At 52.7% G+C, this 18,631-nt stretch overlaps 6 protein-coding genes across 6 annotated transcripts; 3 read left to right on the top strand and 3 right to left on the bottom strand.

The window, feature by feature from the left end:
* Positions 1–325: 325 nt before the first annotated feature.
* PG998_012736 (uncharacterized protein) lies at positions 326–5,476 on the top strand (the record flags this gene model as incomplete). Its single annotated transcript, XM_066879552.1, has 6 exons — positions 326–334; positions 374–844; positions 901–951; positions 1,002–1,295; positions 1,365–3,508; positions 3,571–5,476. 6 exons carry the CDS (start codon positions 326–328, stop codon positions 5,474–5,476), a joined length of 4,875 nt encoding a protein of 1,624 aa, XP_066725936.1.
* An 868-nt stretch (positions 5,477–6,344) lies between these two features.
* Positions 6,345–7,229, bottom strand: PG998_012735 (uncharacterized protein; the record flags this gene model as incomplete). Its single annotated transcript, XM_066879551.1, has 1 exon — positions 6,345–7,229. One exon carries the CDS (start codon positions 7,227–7,229, stop codon positions 6,345–6,347), a length of 885 nt encoding a protein of 294 aa, XP_066725935.1.
* Positions 7,230–7,725: 496 nt separating this feature from the next.
* Positions 7,726–8,301, bottom strand: PG998_012734 (uncharacterized protein; the record flags this gene model as incomplete). The annotated part of the gene is made up of 1 exon (XM_066879550.1): positions 7,726–8,301. The coding sequence occupies one exon, from the start codon at positions 8,299–8,301 to the stop codon at positions 7,726–7,728; it is 576 nt and encodes a 191-aa protein (XP_066725934.1).
* Positions 8,302–12,869: 4,568 nt separating this feature from the next.
* PG998_012733 (endo-beta-1-3-glucanase) lies at positions 12,870–15,262 on the top strand (the record flags this gene model as incomplete). Its single annotated transcript, XM_066879549.1, has 2 exons — positions 12,870–14,618; positions 14,657–15,262. The coding sequence occupies 2 exons, from the start codon at positions 12,870–12,872 to the stop codon at positions 15,260–15,262; spliced, it is 2,355 nt and encodes a 784-aa protein (XP_066725933.1).
* An 861-nt stretch (positions 15,263–16,123) lies between these two features.
* PG998_012732 (uncharacterized protein) lies at positions 16,124–16,566 on the top strand (the record flags this gene model as incomplete). Its single annotated transcript, XM_066879548.1, has 3 exons — positions 16,124–16,130; positions 16,185–16,235; positions 16,310–16,566. 3 exons carry the CDS (start codon positions 16,124–16,126, stop codon positions 16,564–16,566), a joined length of 315 nt encoding a protein of 104 aa, XP_066725932.1.
* A 1,094-nt stretch (positions 16,567–17,660) lies between these two features.
* PG998_012731 (uncharacterized protein) lies at positions 17,661–18,365 on the bottom strand (the record flags this gene model as incomplete). The annotated part of the gene is made up of 1 exon (XM_066879547.1): positions 17,661–18,365. The coding sequence occupies one exon, from the start codon at positions 18,363–18,365 to the stop codon at positions 17,661–17,663; it is 705 nt and encodes a 234-aa protein (XP_066725931.1).
* Between the last annotated feature and the right edge of the window lie 266 nt (positions 18,366–18,631).

The following is an 18,631-nucleotide window of genomic DNA, read 5'->3' as shown; positions in this document are numbered from 1 at the left end:
TTAGTGGCAGCAACCACCAATAACACAATGCAGGATAAGCACTAAAGCGTAATGCAGACCATCAGGCCCCCAACCCCGCGTTCTCGGGCGTTTGAAGTCCCCTTGGGAAGGGGCGCAGCGCATGGTGGGTGATACAAACAGACTGTAAGCACAGGTTGGCAGAACTCGGCAGAGCAGTTCAGTTTGTGTGGGCGTTCTCTTAGCGGTTCCCGACTCATTACGCTTTTCCTCCAATGCTTCATGTCATGTCCTTCAACCACATATTGTTATGTGAGCTATGACCTGAACTGGTTCTAATGCGATTACACATTGTTTAGCAGTGGCAATGGACCGGGTTAGTTACACTGCAATATTTCCCAACTATTGATAACAGTTTCGATCTAATGTGCTTGTCAAACAGATTCGCGACAGGTTGGCCCGTCCAAAGCCAGCTCCCCTCACCGAGGGCACACAGAGCTTGTCGTCCGGACCTATAGCCGACGCCGGGAGTGGGCATGAGGAGATGCATGTCTCGGAGCCCGGAGGCTCTACTGCAACTAACTCGCTAGGCTTGACATTGGTGCATCTTTTTACCGAGCCTCTTGTCGATATCATCTTCGTCCATGGCCTTGGCGGCACTTCTGTCACCACATGGTCATGGGACCGAGATCCGCATAACTTCTGGCTAGACTGGCTGAAAGATGAAGCTGATCTCTCAAGGTCCCGCGTCTTCACTTACGGCTACGATGCTCGCTTGACTGGGCCTCACCCTACAGTGAACATTCTCGACTTTGCGAAAGACCTTCTATTCAGAATGAAAACATACACTGGCCCAAACTCTTCATCCAAGATGCCCATTGGCACGGTAAGGATGCTGATCAACATCAACATGGGAGCAAGCTTAATCTAATGCCGTCACAGTTACCAATAGTGTTTATCGTCCACAGCATGGGAGGCTTGGTGGTAAAGAAGGTATGTATTATATCCATCCCGGTACCATGCGGGAGTACTCACCTCTGCAGGCATATATACTAGGAAAAAGTGATCCCCAGTACAGCGATATGGTGACAAGCATTTGCGCAATTGTCTTTCTTGGGACTCCGCATAAAGGGTCGCAGCTCGCTCAGACACTCAACAGTATCTTGAGAGCAGTCCCTGGTGGAGGTGGGGGTTCTAAAGCCTTCGTCGCCGACTTAGAGAAGAGTTCTGGAGCTCTACAGGATATAAACGAGCAGTTTCGCCACATATGCGGGGATCTGAAGTTGGTGTCTTTCTATGAAACGATGAAAACGAGTATAGGTGGTATAAACAAATTGGTGAGTTTCCCTATAACTACTGCGAATCAAGGGAGTTGAATAGCTAACAGCTGCTCCTACCGCTTCTAGATTGTTGAACGGGAATCGGCCTTGCTGGAGTATCCTGGCGAGACGTCAAGCTCTCTTGTGGCTGACCACCATGGAATGGCCAAGTTCAAAGATCGGCTGGATTCGAATTTCACCAATGTAATCAATGTCCTTCGCTTCTTGACTCTACCGTTAATGAGGGGGAACAAGCGCCTAAAGGTATGTATGCTACAACCCGTTCTGGTCATGTCGCTGGCTTATAGTGCTTCAGAATCATTGAACTCTCTGCCACACCGACAATCATATTCTGAGGATCCCGGCGAATACGTTGCGCCAGTCCTCGACCGCGAGTCCTCAATCGCCAGGCTTGGTATGATCATGGGTATCAAGAGCGACTACGATGATGAGTACCGATTTTTCAAAGAGAGGCTACACAAGGGATCATGCGAGTGGGTTGTAAAGCGACCCAATTTCCTGAAATGGGTTACTGATAACCCAAATGAGCCTGGCTACCTTTGGATCACAGGAAATCCAGGCTCAGGAAAGTCTACGTTGTCAAGCTTCATCATCAACAATTTACAAGACCACTCATCATGCCAACATTACTATTTCATAGCTGCCGACGAGAGCAAGAAAACACTGGCATATATGCTACGCAGCATTGCCTACCAAGTTGCTCTCTCATCAAACTTATTCTTATCGCGCCTGATAGAGTTGAGCGATGCTACTGGAATACGTTTTGGGCTGGAGAAGGCGCCTACGATTTGGGAGAGAGTATTCGAGGGCATATTATTCCGCAAGTCATTGGAACATCCGCTATTCTGGGTGATCGACGGGTTGGACGAAGCTGAATCACCGGACGGGTTTCTGAAACTTCTTTCCAGAATACGGTCAGGTGCACGAATCAAAGTTCTCTTTATCAGCCGGGCAACAAGAGATATCTCGCGAGACATTGGCGATTTGTTACCAAACGTCTTGCACGAGAAGATTTCTGTCACCGATAACGCCGACGATATCCGTGCATATGTTCACGCGGTGGTACCGCGGATTCCACTCTCGAATGCAGATCATTCCAGAGAGGATATTGCCGAACAAATCATAGCCAAAGCATCTGGCTCGTTTCTCTGGGTCAAGCTTGCCTTGGACAGATTGAAGGGGGCCTGGTACACGGAAGAGGATATCCAATCAGCCCTTAACGAACTTCCAGCCGGCATGGAAGCACTCTATGGACGAATGATGCAGAATATTTCCGACCAACCTGAGAAGATGCGGGACACTGCCATGCGAATCCTTACTTGGGCTTCATGCTCCTATTCCGCGCTAGATATTAAGGACTTGGAGGTGGCCTTGCACCCAGAGTTTACTGGATTCGTCAACCTCGAGTTGATGGCTGAGGAGATCTGTGGACACTTTGTTGCTATCAAGAACGGAAAGATAGCACTCATCCACGAAACGGCACTCAAATTCCTGAACCACGACAGTACCAACTTCACTGCGCCGATCCCCGAACACGAAGGCCACACGCATGCTGCCAGTGTTTGTATCACATTTCTTGCGGATACAGTGAAGTGGCACCCCCTCTTCAAGTCGGCCCAGCAGAAGACAGAATCTAAGGATCTGATTTTCGAACAACATCCATTCCTGCTCTATTCCCTGACCCAGTGGGCCTACCACGTGAGCCTTGCATCTACCGACAATGAAGAGTTTCACGATAACGTGTTACGATTTCTAGAGGAGCATTGTCTACTGTGGATGCAAGGCGTGGCACTGACTGGACGCCTCAAAGTTCTTGTTCGATCGGCACGGTGGTTGAAGACTTACACGAGAAGGAGAAATCACAGGGCCGCGAAGGGACCCCCGCGAAGCTTTGCGGCCAGTAAAGACGAGCTGCAACAATGGGCCGGCGATATTATCCGCGTCGTTGGTCGCTTCGGTGGAAACATGCTGGAGAACCCTGCATGCATATCCAGTCTTATTGTCCCTTTTTGTCCTCGAAATTCCATCATTGCCAAGACCTTCGGGCTCTCTAATTGGGATGACCTGAATGTCAGAGGCCTCTCTTCAGACGATTGGGATAACTGCCTAGCTAGGCTGAGCCTGGGAGAGAATCGTATAGCCTCTCAGCTGCTATGTAAAGACTATTACGTCCTCACTTTACTACCCAGCGGTGGCACAGTCAACATCTGGTGGGCTGAAACATTTCAAGAGCTGCGGAGGATCGAACATGGGGAATACGTCATGTGCATAGCAAAAGCAGGACTTCGGACTTCATTGCCACCGCCGGGCTCAGAACAACTAAGGTGTGGGATATAACCAATGGTAAGGAGATGAATATATTGCCGAAGCAACGACATCACCATACCAAAGCCCTCTCCTTCAGCGGAAAAGACGATGAGCTATGGGTCGCATACGACGATTGCGAGATTCACTGCTTCAATCTCGACACCAATGAGATCAAATCAGGCTTTCTGGCAAAGGACCAAGTTTCCCAGGACTTCAGTTGTGCGAGATGTATCAGTTTCAATCGGGATAACACCCAGGTTGCGATTGTGTTCCGGGGCAGACCAGTGTTATTGTGGGATATCCAAGAGTCTCTGAAGACCTACACGCCACCTCGAAGATTCGTCCTACCCGAAGACAGACTGCGTTCCGCCTCTGAGGGCGACGCCTGGAACTCCCCGGAGGCGTGTTTGTGGCACACCACTCAGCCAGGCCACCTGCTCATGCTCTACGACGACAACAAAATCGTAGATTGGAACGTCATTGACGACGAGCACATTGTGTATGAGCACACGGCGGCACGAGTCATGACGATGAGCGAGGACGGCAGCTTCCTCCTCACTAGCGACGTGAACGGCACCATCAGCATCTGGCTTGCCCCGGGGTACTCGCTGATGTACCGTATGCGGTACGACGAGCTGGTGACGGATCTGGCGTTCTCTCCCGACGGCGCCCGGTTCTATGATCTTCGCGGTTCGTTCTGCAACGCGTGGGAGCCCGACGCGTTGATTAGAGCGGAAAACATCGAGAGGGATGACACGTCGAGCACCTACGAAACAGTCACGTCCGAGCCGGCCTTGGCCGGTGACGACGGTTCGAGAGTACCGGTTACCGCTCTCGTGTGCGACTCGTCTGATAGGCACTACTGCGTGGGGAAGGAGGACGGGTCGGTAACGATCCATAAGATCACGAATGGTGAGAAGTCTCGCAAGGTTTCCAACCACGCGTCCTCTTCCTCCGTCATTCAACTTGCGTGGTCAAAGTCGGACGGGTTCCTAGCCTCGGTGGACGATTCGGGCCGCATCATCGTGAAGCGTTTGGAGCCCCCTACGCCCGAGAAAGACCGTTGGGCAGTCTACCCCGTGCTGGACATCCGCATGGACGAGGACGCAGTGGTGCACCAGGTGCTCTTTGGGAACCCCGAGGGTCACCTGCTCATTGCGACCTCCTCGTACGTATGCCTGTTTAGCCTGAAAAAGAAAAAACAGATACGCCGGAAGGCGCTCGCGTCGGAAGGGAGGACGTGGCTCAACCATCCGAAAGACCACGGAGGATTCATCTGCATCGATGGACACACGCAGCAGCAGTACACCTGGAAAGACTTGGAGCCAGCTGCTGGAACATCAACAACAGCCAGAGGCGACGACTTGCCCACATTGCAGCCGGATGCAAAATTGGCAAGGTCTGTACAGCAAACGGTTCAAGTCAGGGACCAGTGGGTGTTGCTTGAACTCGCAGAAGCCGCGAACACCGCTACCGCTCAACTCTACTCACAGCGGGGCAACGACAGACGAGACTTCGAGCTGCTCAACCTACAGAAACTGCCAGGGACCTCCTCCTCTGCGGTGCGCACCATCCCGCCCCCTTCCGTACCAATGTCCGCAACCCCGACGAGGCAGACGCTGCACGGCCTCGCGCCGCACATCAAGCAGTTCGTTGGCTGCTTCCAGGATCGGGTCGTCTTCCTTGACCACCAGTACTGGCTCTGCACGTGGGAGATGGAACTGACTTACACCAAGCATAAACGACACTTCTTCTTGCCCAAGGACTGGTTGAGCCCGACGGCGCTGCAGATGCTAGCCCTCAACAAGAAGGGCGTGCTGCTGTGCCCGAGGAACGGGGAGGTGGCCGTTGTTCGGTCGGGGTTCCGCTAACCAGCGAGGGGAAAGCCCTGGTGAAACAGCGGCCACCTTGCCAGCACTGCCACGGTGCCATCAACCAGGAGGCCGCCTTCTTTTTTTGATCTCGGGCGCGTGGACCAGCTCACGGGCGACTGGGGAGAAGGCACTGTGTACAAGGCGGGTAGAGTCCACAAGTCAGAGGCGAGTAATGCGCTGCTTAGCAAGACGTTACGTTTCGTGCGACTTGTGGGAGAGGCGTGTAAGGTAGAGAGACTCGTGGGAAGTTCTAAAGGGCAGTCGAGTGAGTAGTGGTTGAGTTTTTATAAACGCTAAAGACTACTTGCGGAAGCCAGGGGTGTGCGTTCAAGGGGCTCATTTCCCTGCAAGGAAGGAACGTGGACTAATGTGGACTATAATGATGGCGGCAAGACAAGCAGTATCTTTATCTAGGTGAGCTATTGTTGCAAAAACATTTAAAAGCACGAGTTTTGTCAGATTGAATATATACCCTGTATCATGAAATCTCATTTGATAATGCTTTATTTCTGCTCGCGATGTCAGTTCGATGTCGGACTTTTGTCATGACTGAAGGTTATGATCGTAGGAAAGCCATTTGTATGTAGGGGCCAAATTACACCCAATAGAGACGGACTGTAATTCTGATTAAATGAGAATAAGGGTTGAAGAAGTACATATATTTAGTCAGGCAGGCCCGCTGCTTGAAAGCAACAAGCTATCACTTACCTTCATCTTAGGTCATATTAAGAAGTCAACCTGCGGATCAGTTCATCTTAAGCAAGTTAGTAGCGCCAGTACATCCCTTGTCTCGTCTTCTCGCCACTAATTTCCCTCACCTCTCTCTTCCCCTTCACAAGCCCGTCCGCCCCGCGCGACCCGAGTGCTAGCCTGACGCAGCCCGTCGACTTCCACTGCGGCTCAGACCGCCACCACCAAGACTGCTCATCCTGCCAGCAGGCGTCGAACCCCTCTCGAACTCGTCGAACAGATCGTACAAGACCTCGGCCCCCGTCGAGACCTCCGACGCCAGCTTCCGCAGCGCCGCCGCGCTCGCAAACACGGCCCGGACCTGGGAAAACGACCGAGCCTCGTCCGCGTGCCGCACCGCCGCCAGGATCAGGTCGTTGAGCCCCGCCACGATGCGGTGCGTCGCCGGCTCGTTGGGCTGCTCGACGTCGTAGGCCCGCAGCGCGGCGCGCGCCAGGCTGCGCAGCAGCTCCTCCTCGGCGCCGCTGCCGTGGCGTTGGCGCACGTGGTCGCACATGGGGCGCAGCTCGTCGTCGTCGCCGACGCACAGGAACGCCACGCGCGCCCACTCGCCCAGGTGGTGCGCCGTCCAGCTCTCTTTGCCCTCGTCCTTGGTCAGCGTGCGGCGGTGCACCAGCAGCCGCTCGAGCAGGTAGTCCAGCCAGGCGCTGCGCTCCGTGCTGTTGTTGAGGTGGATGGCGGCCGTCGCGGGCGTCATGGGCGGGAGGCCGGGGGTTTTGGGGGTGGGGGCCCTCGGGCTGGGGGTTCTGGGGGTCGGCGTTCGGGGAGTGGTGGGCGTAGTCACCGTAGTAGCAAAAGACGATTTGGAGGCGAGCTTCTTACTGCTCATATTTCTTCTGAGATCGCTGCTGTTGGCATTATTGACGATGGCGACATTATAGCTGTTGGTGCGGGCGTCGTTGATCTTGGCCAGAATCTCGTAAATGTCTTCTGGTGTCTTGGTCCGGCAGTCGGCGCAGAGCTTCTTCTTGCTGGCGGGGAAAGGGAGCACTTCCAGCATGCGGGCGACGCGCTGCTGGTTGATGGAGTGGCCGCAGGGGAAAAGGCGCCATCACTGCTTGCTTGCCGGGAGTTCAAGAAGAAGAAAGAGAGAGGCTGAGAGGGCGTCGGTCTAATGTAGGAATATGATCCTTGCTTATTTGGTTATTTGTTAAAGTCTTCGCGGCAGTGATTTCGTCGATAGTCCGGATCTTGGAAAGTCACTTACGTGTATGGATTGGAGATTTGCTTGGTTGCTTCACTACCCCTGTTTCGGTTGTATCCGTCGAGGTGTGGTTTTATACATCTATAAGTTGCTGGTTCTTTCTGCGAACTTAACAAAGGTATAGTAGCCTGACCGACAATGTATTATTGTATTTCCTACGTCATTGTGTACAAGGTCCAGCCAGGCCTTATGCCTTTCAAGTTTCTTTGTTCCGACTAACGATAGGAACGGCAGAGGTTGTAGGTGGCCTTTCTCATTGTAATCAAAAAGCATCTTCCAAAGATGAACGCTTCTACCCCTTGCGACTAGCTGGAAGCTCCGAGTGCTTTCCAAGGTCCTCGCCGAACTCCTGCCCGCCTACGTACAGGGGCGCGCATTCCTGCAGCACGAACAGCATCCGCGCCCACTCGGTCTGGCTCGTGTTGACCCACTGGTGTTGGGTGGCGCGCTGGATGGCGATGTCGCCGCGCTTGAGATCGTGCGTTTCGCCTGAGTCGAGCACCATCTGGATGTGGCCCTCCATGACGATGCCGTAGTCGAGGCTCTGGGTGCGGTGCATTCCGCAGCGATAACCCGGCTTGAAGTCGACGTAGCGCAGCACGCTGCCGTTGGGGTTCACGAGACCGAGTTGCCCGGACTCCATAACGCCCTGGTGGATCAGTATGTCCTTGTCGCCGTTGAGATCAGGCGGCGTTGACGAGGTGGTGTACACGACGCTGAAGGCCAGCTGGTCCGCATCATAGGCGCTCCACTCCAGGTCCTGATGGCTGTGTACGACGGCCTTGCCCTCCTCATTGTGCGCCGTCACGAAACGGCGTTGCTGAGGAAGGTCGGAGAGTTTCCCATTGTCGGCGACCGTAGAGCCCATGATGATGATGAACTGTGAGTAAAAGGATAGGGGGGGCTTTATGCTGATGTAGGTATGACGAATAAGGGGTGCGAAAGTCAAATTGGCTTAACCAATGCCCGAAATGGAATTCTGTAGAATGAAGTACAGGTTGAAGTGTGAAATGCAAGGGGAATGTGTATTTCGACTTCAAGGTGCTGTTGCCGATGCTGCATCTCTTAAAGCTTCAGGCATCTTGCTCCTTCCCTTACCCCACTCTTGTCCGAGTGCAAAGTACCAGGAATAAGACTACGTGTGTGTACCGCAGTGCTGCAATGGGAGTGGTGGTAGGATCAGTAAACTTTCTCGTTGGCTGACGACTTGCCAGCTCCCACAGGCCTTATCCGAGCTTCGTTGCTTTTGAAGACACAGCGACTCCGAATCCGCTCTGACCGACCAACCGGATCAACCGGGCACCGTTGATAATGAAAGATTGAAGCAGCCAAAATTCAATCGGGCATATATAGATGCGCGTGTCCCGAGCTATGTATAGAGATGCAACGGGACCGATAGGCCTCCGAAAGACATATCCAATGCATGCCAATCGTGATCACGTACGTATCAACCCAAGCATGCCCAGAGTGACCAATCACAAAGACGGGAGAACATGCATGACTTAACTGCTGTGATGCTCTATCGCCTTCAATGAGGGAGGGTGAACAGGACATGATATTCCGCTGATCTTGTCGGCGCTTTCTCTAATCGCATCGCCGTGTTCCCGAAGTTCTGCGTACGCTACCCACCCCCGCGCCAAGATGAACGAAGATCATCTTCCACAACACAGAGTAAACGAGATGAAGTTGATGTACGAATCAACGTCGGGGATACGGGCAGTGCAAGTGCCGTATCGGCAAAGTCCAGTTGTCCAGTCCAGTGGCTTACAGCTGCGGCATGGAGACTCGTCAGCTCTGTTCCCACATTCCCCGGAATTATGGGACTATTGATCGGCTTGAGCGGGGACAACAACTGTTCCAGGCCGGTCGCTGTTTGTGTTTTGTCGGCGACGGGCGAAACGACAACGCAACACATTTGGTGAGGCTTTCGACATAGCAAACATTGATCACGTCGCACTTCGTATGAAACTGCATGTTTGGCTGACGTCGTCCATTGCGGTGGGTAATACTGGAGAGGAAGGAAGGTGGGCAGTAGGTGGGGTCTGTCTCTGTGTGATGTTTGGCGGCACTTTCTCTAATGGCCAAATTGGAATGAGGCGGGGGATTTATGAAGAGGAGGTACGTCAATTACGGGAATAACACCAGAATCCTCCCAAGGACAGAGCGCCGGTCAAGCCTGATTCATGGCAGCTAGCAGAGCCACGAGGCTTGAAGTCGATCAAGTCAATGCATATAGAGTAGAGCCATGCGCACCGCTGGTTAGGCTGGGTAAGATCGAATTAGAAACAAAGAGGTGTGTGCATGATCCACTGAGCAGTTGCTGCTGCTTGAGTCAGAGAGACTGCACTTGTACACATGGGAAGTATCATCACTCGTTTGCGGCGGCAGTAACAGTACGAGCATCGAGCTGAGTAGCGCAATTAGGGTATCAGATTTTCCCGTGTTTGTTTGGAAATGCGTATTCGCTCTCCATACTGAAAGTGAAAGGATTGCAAAGGATTGCATCGTGCAAACCAACTTGCCTACTAATCGTTCCCTTTGGATCAAGCCAAATAACACGCCGCTCCCATGGCATCGGGACAGCCGTAGATTTAGTGCGTACGTAGTCTTTCAGTGGTAGATGGCGCCATGCTCGAATACACAAGCGCAGTTCGTATTTCGAGACTCTTTGCCTGTTCGGTCGGTAAGCGGACAAATCGCACATAAAAGCGAGAGAGCAACGTCTTTAGTAGAGGCCCGGCTCGGAAAAGTTGGCGATGGTAACCATGCCATGGCAGCGCAAATGAGTGCAACGTCTAGCATGATATTCAGCCAAGATTGGATGTCTACCTCAAACGTTGCAACTCATCAAATAAACCTCCGATTTGATTGCTGCATTGCTGGAGATGAACGACCAGGAAAGAAAACCGGGGGCCGCTAAGAATTGCGCCAGAGTGCAAAGACTCTAAAAAGGGAAGGCAAAGACTTGGCACAATTAACATGGTTCACCAACATGATGTAATCGCGGGGCATCACAGGCCAGGGATGAACCTGCCGGGGCTCCATATTGACGATGGCAACAATTACTAGCGTGTTAGTACGGAGTGCACAGAGAAGAACAGACAAAAAGATACGCATTGAGACGGGGTGGACTTTTGCCCCGTCAATCGTGGCGTATACATCGAAGAAGAGAAAAAGGGCATTCTTTGGGTTGTGGAAAATCAAAAAGGGGGTTCACACCAAGTTCGATGCTAGCAGCTACATAAAGTAAATCGCTAGCCTGACTCTAAAGCACTGTAACCTTGGAGGTGAGATCAAATTGAAAATTGAAATGGGATTTTCCAAACACAGCACACATTTCCGATTCGAAGGTTACCTTCCTATGCACCTGAACAAAGTTACATAAGATTGCTGGCCCTTGCAGCGCATACTGATTGATTGAACCTGGCCAGGCCTGGTGGCAGACGGCCGGGGGCTGGCTGATCGTTGGCGCTTGCCAGCCCGTAGACCCCGGCTTCTGAGGTTTCTCAGACAACCAGGACCAAGCGCTTGGGGCAGCAAGTCAGTCTAGGTCCCTCATGCACCAGCGGTCAACAGTGTCGTCGGTTGACGTCAGTCTTTTCTTGGTACCGCACACAATGCAATGATTGCGAAATCCCATCCATTGTCAGGAAATTCGAAGAGATACGTAGTTGTAGGGAGTTGCGTCGTAGGACAGTGAGCAGTTCGTCGTTTGACACATGGCACGTTGATCGTCAAAGGGTTTGCTCGTGACACTGGTACATACATTGTCAGTTGAAGGTAACATTGGACCTGACATGGACGCGGCCCGGAGTGTGACGGGCTATCCGCCTAAAGGTTTAGTGTCCTGTGCCCCAAGAGGCAGCCAGCACCCAGATAGCACTCCATTCTGCAAGTCGTATTGATGATTGATGTACATCTCAGCCACCACCTAACTATTCCCCACAGCGAACAACCATGGGAACAGGCTTATCTGTTGTCAAGCTTTACAGCCGAGAACTACATCAATCCTGCGTACCTTAAGAGACAGCATATGTACATAATTGCGCATCAAGATTGACATTGACATCGCCAATAACTGTAATTACAAGAAAAATGGCGGGAAGCCAACCTTCCAGACGCACCCCAGAAGTGAATAAAATGATCTGACCTCATGGGCAACCTGGAGTTTTGCATCTCTTGGGGGTGGTTGGATTCGCTGGTGATCGGCAAGAAAAGCTTGGTTGCTGGAGTAGCAACTGGGTCAGGAACCGGATTCGCTAACTCCAACAATACCACCGACACTAAGCCTCTTCAGTGAGATAGACACCCATGACCGACCACCTCGAAAAGAGAGAAGAGAAAAATCAACAAAACAGATGTGCCTACCGTGACTATCGACCCAGCTGTGACAAGATACGAAGAGGCGCCCGCCCCCAGAATACGAGGGGCTGACTGACAATTCTTGTATTTCTTGTATCCCCTTCCTGACACTGCGCGACCGAGCACGCAACCTGCAGGCATCTTTTCTTAGAAAATAACGAACAGGGAGCTTGCCAGTACGAGCTAAGAAAGTTGCAATGCACTGAGAAAGGAAAAAGGCGCCATTTCCAGTTCTTTGTCCGCTGCGCTGCAGCGCCCGCAACTGCACCGCACGCACCCGAATCGAAAACTGCCCACCCTCTCTCCACAAGACCGTTTGGAGCCGTTTCATCACGACCATACATACAATACAATCCGCAAGCCGCCCTCGACGCTCCGACATACTGCACTGGCACCGTCCCAAGTCTTGGATGCCGATCATCTAGGGAAAGACACGTCTATTGACTCTTGTGGTCTGTCCCAGACACAATTGGCAAAGCTTGATTTCGAAGAAGAAGAAGGAAGGAAGGATTCCGCCGCCAATATATCTTCCCATTGTTTGGAGCCGGACCGCATTCATTATTTTGCATTTACGCCCTGGCTTCGGGGGCTGGCACTAAGGATTGATTGATCCCGACCTGTCTGTCTCACCATCCACCACCACACCACAGCCAGCCAGCCTGCTTGACCCTGGTTGAATCTCTAACAGCAACACCGGACGCCTGACGCCTCGCGCCAGTATCGCCCTCGCTCTCCCTTATTCTTCATTCGTTTGCGTACTGTACCACGAAGCGAGTAAGCTGATCGGGCCAGTCCACTCTTTTCCCAGTCGCTATCCGTCGCAGGGCCGTCAAAGCCGTGCTGGTATCCAACAAACCCACCACTGTTCCCACCCGAAACTCAATCCATCCCTACTGACAACCACTCAAGCCGTCCTGTCTCGCTCTGCTTGCTTTGCGGGTTGAGTAATTTACCGAGGGTACCATTCCAATTCCCACCCCAGAAGGCGAGAAACCTGTACATTCCCGACCCACCAGAGGGAGGCTTTGTCACTTGTATCTGGCAGGAGTTGGACTGAACTAAACTGCGACGACTATGGATCGTCGTCACTCGTTTGGGTCCGACGTGGGAGAGCACGCCCCCTTGGACAATCCAAACGACCCGTACACACATTCCTCCCGAACACAATACCCACCTGCAACTCATTCTTCTCCCCATCAACATACATCGCGTCGAGAGCCGTCGCAGCCTCGATATTACCAAGACGAACCTTCTCCCTACCGAGACCAAACACAAGCCTCCCCGGCTCGCTCGACCACAACTGAATCCCGAGGCGGATATCGACCTGGTGGTCACCAAGGCTCTACCCACAGCCACCCACGAGAAGGGCGGACGCGCGGACGAGGCTACGAAGAGAGTGCAATTGCTGGCGCAGGGACTGGGGCCGCTGCAGGAAGTGCTAACGCCGCCGCACAGTCGTTCAACAACAGTCCACCCAAGCCGCCTGCTCATAGAGAGAATAGTGCTCGGTCTGGTTGGGATCAAGAGACGGATTCGCACGGATACGCGCCTTCCAGCAGCTCTGGCGAACGGTCGTCAGGTAGACTACCAGGCACAGAGCGAAACGCACGAGAACGTGGACACGCCGCCATGAGTGGTGGTCAGGGAAATTACGGCCAACAGGGCTACTACGGTCCGCAGTATGGCCAATCGCAGTATTCGGGTCAAGCCTACAATAACAACGCCTATGATCAAACGCCATACGGCTATGACAATGGATACGATCAGAATTACGCACATGGCTACGACCCGTCGGCGGCCGCGCGCCCCGAGGCTTACGGTGGCGCGCGTGGTATGGATTATCAGAACGCCCCCGGCGGTCTTTCCCCTGGTGGACCCTCGGCATATCAGTCAGGGCGCAGTACACCGAATAGGAGTATGCAGAGCTTTGGAAGCGATCCTTTCCGAGACCCTCAAGCGGCATACGGACAGCGTTTAGATCCCCGTCTAGGCCAAGTTAATCCTAACGAGATCATGGATGACGGGGATGACGGTCTCGATTACCGACGTCCTGCTCGAAATAGTATGTTGAGCATGGGTAACTCGAGCGGAAACGGAAGCAAACGCAACTCGACTGTGGGAGCTGCGGCTGGGGGTGCTGCTGCAGGTGCTGCCGCTGGTGGTCTGTTGGGCAAGAACAAAGCTAGTTACGGGCCTGTCAACACGCAAGCAGGAGACAGTGCTGCAGGATATGATCTAGGCGCTACCGGAAAAGGTGCCAAGGAAACATCCGAATTCATGAAGGCGGAGGCCGCCAGCAGGAAACGTCGGCGGTGGTGCATCATCATCATCTTCGGCATCATTGTCCTGGGCGCTATCGCAGGCGGCGTGATTGGAGGTATTCTTGCCAACAGGAAGGGCGATTCGGGTGGCAATGGCGGCGGGAAATCTGCCGGACAAGACCAAGCGGAAAACGGTGATCTGGACATCAACTCCGCCGAAATCAAGAAGCTGATGAACAACCCCAACCTCCACAAGGTCTTCCCGGGTGTCGACTACACTCCTTTGAACACCCAATACCCCGATTGCATCCACGATCCTCCCTCGCAGAACAACATCACTCGCGATGTCGCTGTTCTGAGCCAGCTTACCAACACGATCCGCCTCTACGGAACGGACTGCAATCAGACACAAATGACGATCCACGCCCTGAAACAACTCAAGATGGACCAGGACATCAAGATCTGGCTGGGTGTTTGGCAGGATAACAACAAGACGACGAACTCGAGACAATTGTCTCAGATGTGGGACATTCTGGACGAGTTCGGCGATAAGCCTTTAAGGGTTTGATTGTCGCCAACGAGATTCTTTTCCGCGAACAGATGACGACAAGCGAGCTGGGTAACCTCTTGGCCTCGGTCCGCACCAACTTGACCAGCAAGGGCATGAGTCTCCCTGTCGCGACGAGCGACTTGGGCGACAAGTGGACTGCCGAACTCGCCAAGGTGTCTGATTACGTCATGGCCAACATTCACCCGTTCTTCGGTGGCATCAACGCCAAAGATGCAGCGAGTTGGACGTACAGCTTTTGGAATAACAATAACGGCGCTTACTTCAAGAGCGACAAGTCCAAGAACATCATTTCGGAGACGGGCTGGCCTTCTCAGGGAGGCACGGACTGCGGCACGGACAAGAAGACCGACTGTCCCGACGCCTCGGTTGCAGGCATCAGCCAGATGAACCAGTTTATGGAAGATTGGGTCTGCCAGGCGCTTGCCAATGGCACCAACTACTTCTGGTTCGAGATGTTCGATGAGCCCTGGAAGATCCTATTTGATACGCCCGGCAAGGAATGGGAAGACCATTGGGGTCTGATGACGGTCGACCGCAAGCTTAAGGACAACGTCAAGATTCCGGACTGCGGCGGCAAGAAAGTCGGCCCCCTTGAAGCGAATGACCAGGAAGGGATAATATACACAAGGAGATGAGGATTGCTTTTTACAGCAACGCAAGCATTTAGAACAAGCGGCATCGAGAGACGACGGAGCGCAAGATGTCCAATGGTTATATCCGGTGGGGCAAACAGCGTCCTGCATAGTCATTTCGCAATTTTCTTGGGAGTTTCTGGAAGGTCTTTCGCAAATCGAAGGGTACATCATCGTTGTTGTGTATTATATGCTTTTCTTCTTCTTTCCCCGCGTGCCCATATCTACTGCTGCATAGATCGGCAACCCCGAGGAGGCGCCTCGGTCGGCGTTTATTGTTGTTGCTCAGGGCTCTTTATTACTTGCGAAATTAGGCAATGGAGAGAGTTGACGATGAGGAAGGGGACGGATGGCACGCATATCTGCTGCGAAGCAGAACGACGAAAGAAAGCGGACGTCTCCCTCCCTTTTTTGCTAGGAGTCAGGCGTAGGCGCGGGACGAAACGAAAGGTCACGTACAAGAAGTACAGCCACAGTACATATGAACGGTTTTACGATAGATGATGGAAGGGTATAGGTAGTTGGCAAAGTAGTTGGGAAATCCACGATACATAGGTTCTTCGCATTGCATGTTGTCGATAATGGTGTCTTCGCTGTGATTGAAATGCATTGCCTGCTAGCCAGACTTGCCCCCTCATCGCAATAGATCTGTAGCGCCATGGTCAATTAGTGTCAGGTCAGCGGGCCCGACACGCGTTTTAGGGGCGACCGAGAGAGCACAGGAAGAGCAGTTGGCTTTACGTACACAATATAATTTAACTATCATCTTTCATTTTAATTCCTAATTTTATCCGTCGCGGAAACAATCTGTAAACAATAACTAGTAACTACTTTTAAACCTTCTATCTTGCACGTGAAAATACAATGCGCTGTATCTCCTTGAAAAAGGAAGGGCAGAGCCGCGGACTTACCTAATCGAGTTCAGATTTTGAAACCTCCTCCCAGTCCTCGTTGCGAGGAGAGAAGAGCGGCTCTGGTACGCTAGGAGACGAAGCGCCGTCGTCGTGGTAGCGAGCGAAATCGTAATCATACGCGTACGCTTCTTCCCAGTCGTCGGGGGCGTTTTTGTCACCGTCGACCGTGGAGATCCACTGCGCGATGGACGTCGCGACCGACACCTTCTGCTCCCGGTTCAGGTGCCGCATGAATGCCGCGAGCGCCTGTTTGCGCGTGAGGACGCCGTCGCCCTTCGCCCGCTGGTGGTGCTTCGACTTGGGCAAGGCGGCAGCGGCCGGCTTGGGCTGCTCGTCGGCGTGCCAAGAGGCGGGAAAGCCGATGCTGAGACCGGCCTGGACCCGACGGCCTAAGATGGCTTCGTCGGCCGCCGCTTGACACTCGTCGTCAGACTCCGTGTCATAGGGGCTCGACTCTGCAAGGTCCGCGTACTCGGCGACGGCGGGGACGGGTGTTCGGAGGGGCTCCGGCCAGCACGAGGAAGTAGAGTCGTTGACGTACGCCTCCTCCGCATCCTCGTCGTAGAAGTCTCGGTCATAAATGTCGTCACAGCTACCGGTGCTTTGATAGATCGACACGTCGTCGTCATCATCACCCTCGTCGCCGCCGTCGTTCTTTTCGTCCTCGCGCTCAGCAATGCAGAATGCACATTCACAAGGGTCGTCGCCATGGCCAATGTGGCAGCCGGCTTCGCCGAGGCATTCAATAAACGCCTCGAGCTCGGCTTGGTTCTTGCGAGAGAGAAACCTGTCGCAGGTCTTGGTGAAAAAGCCGGTTGATGATGTCGTTGAAGCCATGTTTTCCCCTTTTATCTCTTATGGAGCCTGGTAAGTGTATCGTAAGTCGAGCAGCAGCAACAGCAAATTTGTTTCACAAGATGATTTCTCGACAACTTATGAAGGAAGCGAGAGTTGGTGTATTTTCCAAGTTCTTCGAAGCCTTCCTAGTTTGAGATGATCACATGCAAGTGTCGTGCTGTGCTGGTACTTGACATTTAGACTTACCGTTACTGTCGGGATGACTGCGGCTGTGGAAACAGAAGAAGAACTGTTTCAATATAGATGTGTGAGCCCATTTATATGTCTTATTCTTGTATGGTTTGATCAAAGGCATTATCATGCGTGTCACGTCTTTCTCCCCGAATCAGATCATTCAAGTGGGAGAACGGAGGCTTCATAATGGCTTTGTTATCACTTCTGCTCCTATGGTACAATCTCATTGCTGGTAATGGCTACCATTGTAGACGTCTGGTCTTCTTTGTCGTCCTACTGAAGATGGAGCAACAAACAAACAATGGGCTGTCTGTCCGGGAGAGTCAATGCTGCAAGATTCTCCTACCATCTATCCAAGCTTGATAGAAAGCATTAGCTGGATGAACCGAGACCATTGGCTTGTTTTCTCCTCCTATAGTAAAAGTTGCCCAATTTGGCGTGGATGATCTGCCAACTCAGAGCTCCTCCCACTCCAGTAGCGACATCTCGGTCTCAGCCTTCTCCACCAGCTTCTTCAGCTTCTCCACGACGGACCGCTGCAGGAAGACGCGCTCGAGCGTGTCCTGACTGAGCTCGCCGATGCGCTTGACGAGGCACTGCACCTTCTCTTCCTCTGTCTCGGCGTTGACCTCCTCGATGTACTTGTCAATCTCGAGCTTGGCGGCGTCCTGGGCGATCTTCCGCAGCTTCTTGTTGGTCTCCCGGACGACAGCGTCGACGAGGTGGGGCATCTGGTCACGGATCGTGGCCGTTATGAGCTGTGTTACATGGGCGACGACCTCGGCCTCAAGCTGGGTACGGGGGCCCTCATCCTCACTGTCGCTGGAGACGGCGGTGTTCTGGTTCTTGGTTTGCGTGCCCCAGGCCTGATCACCTTTGGCCTTGCCCGATGATCGGCCTTTGTTGGACGACGTTGCTTTTTCTTGACCGCCCATCCTATATTCCTCTGCTTTCTTGTCGTCTTTTATATGTGACACGCTGCGTTGTTGGATTTTGGGGTCTGGCTCGGAAACTGCTACAGTCTCTTTGCTGGTTGAATTGGGCTTCGATGTGATGTTGTTTGCGAGGACAGATCGGGCAAATACGTTGGTTCCAACGAGATACTTTGCGAAGAAGGTGAGATTGATTTCTTTATGGGGACTTTGGAGGTGTTGCTGCATGCTTTAGTACTTTACTTCTCCTTCAGTTGCTACTTTGCTTATTGCTCAAATCAAAAGGATCTGAACTGAAGGCGGATGCAACCAATAACGGATTTCCCTATTCACCTGTAGGAGTACTTGTATTTACTCACCTCAAATTCATGAGTCACATTCAACCATCCATATCGTTTTCTCTACTTAATGAATAACATTTGGTCACACATCCTTGGTTCTGGTCAAGGTTCTAGACACTTTCATATATATGAGTAGCTTGCTATGGATGTTAT

Source organism: Apiospora kogelbergensis, assembly GCF_038363985.1.
Source record: "Apiospora kogelbergensis strain CBS 113332 chromosome Unknown utg000008l_segment0_segment0, whole genome shotgun sequence".
Taxonomy (NCBI): Eukaryota; Fungi; Ascomycota; class Sordariomycetes; order Amphisphaeriales; family Apiosporaceae; genus Apiospora; species Apiospora kogelbergensis.
The sequence above is the reverse complement of the archived record's forward strand: the minus strand, read 5'-3'. Positions and strand labels throughout refer to the sequence as shown.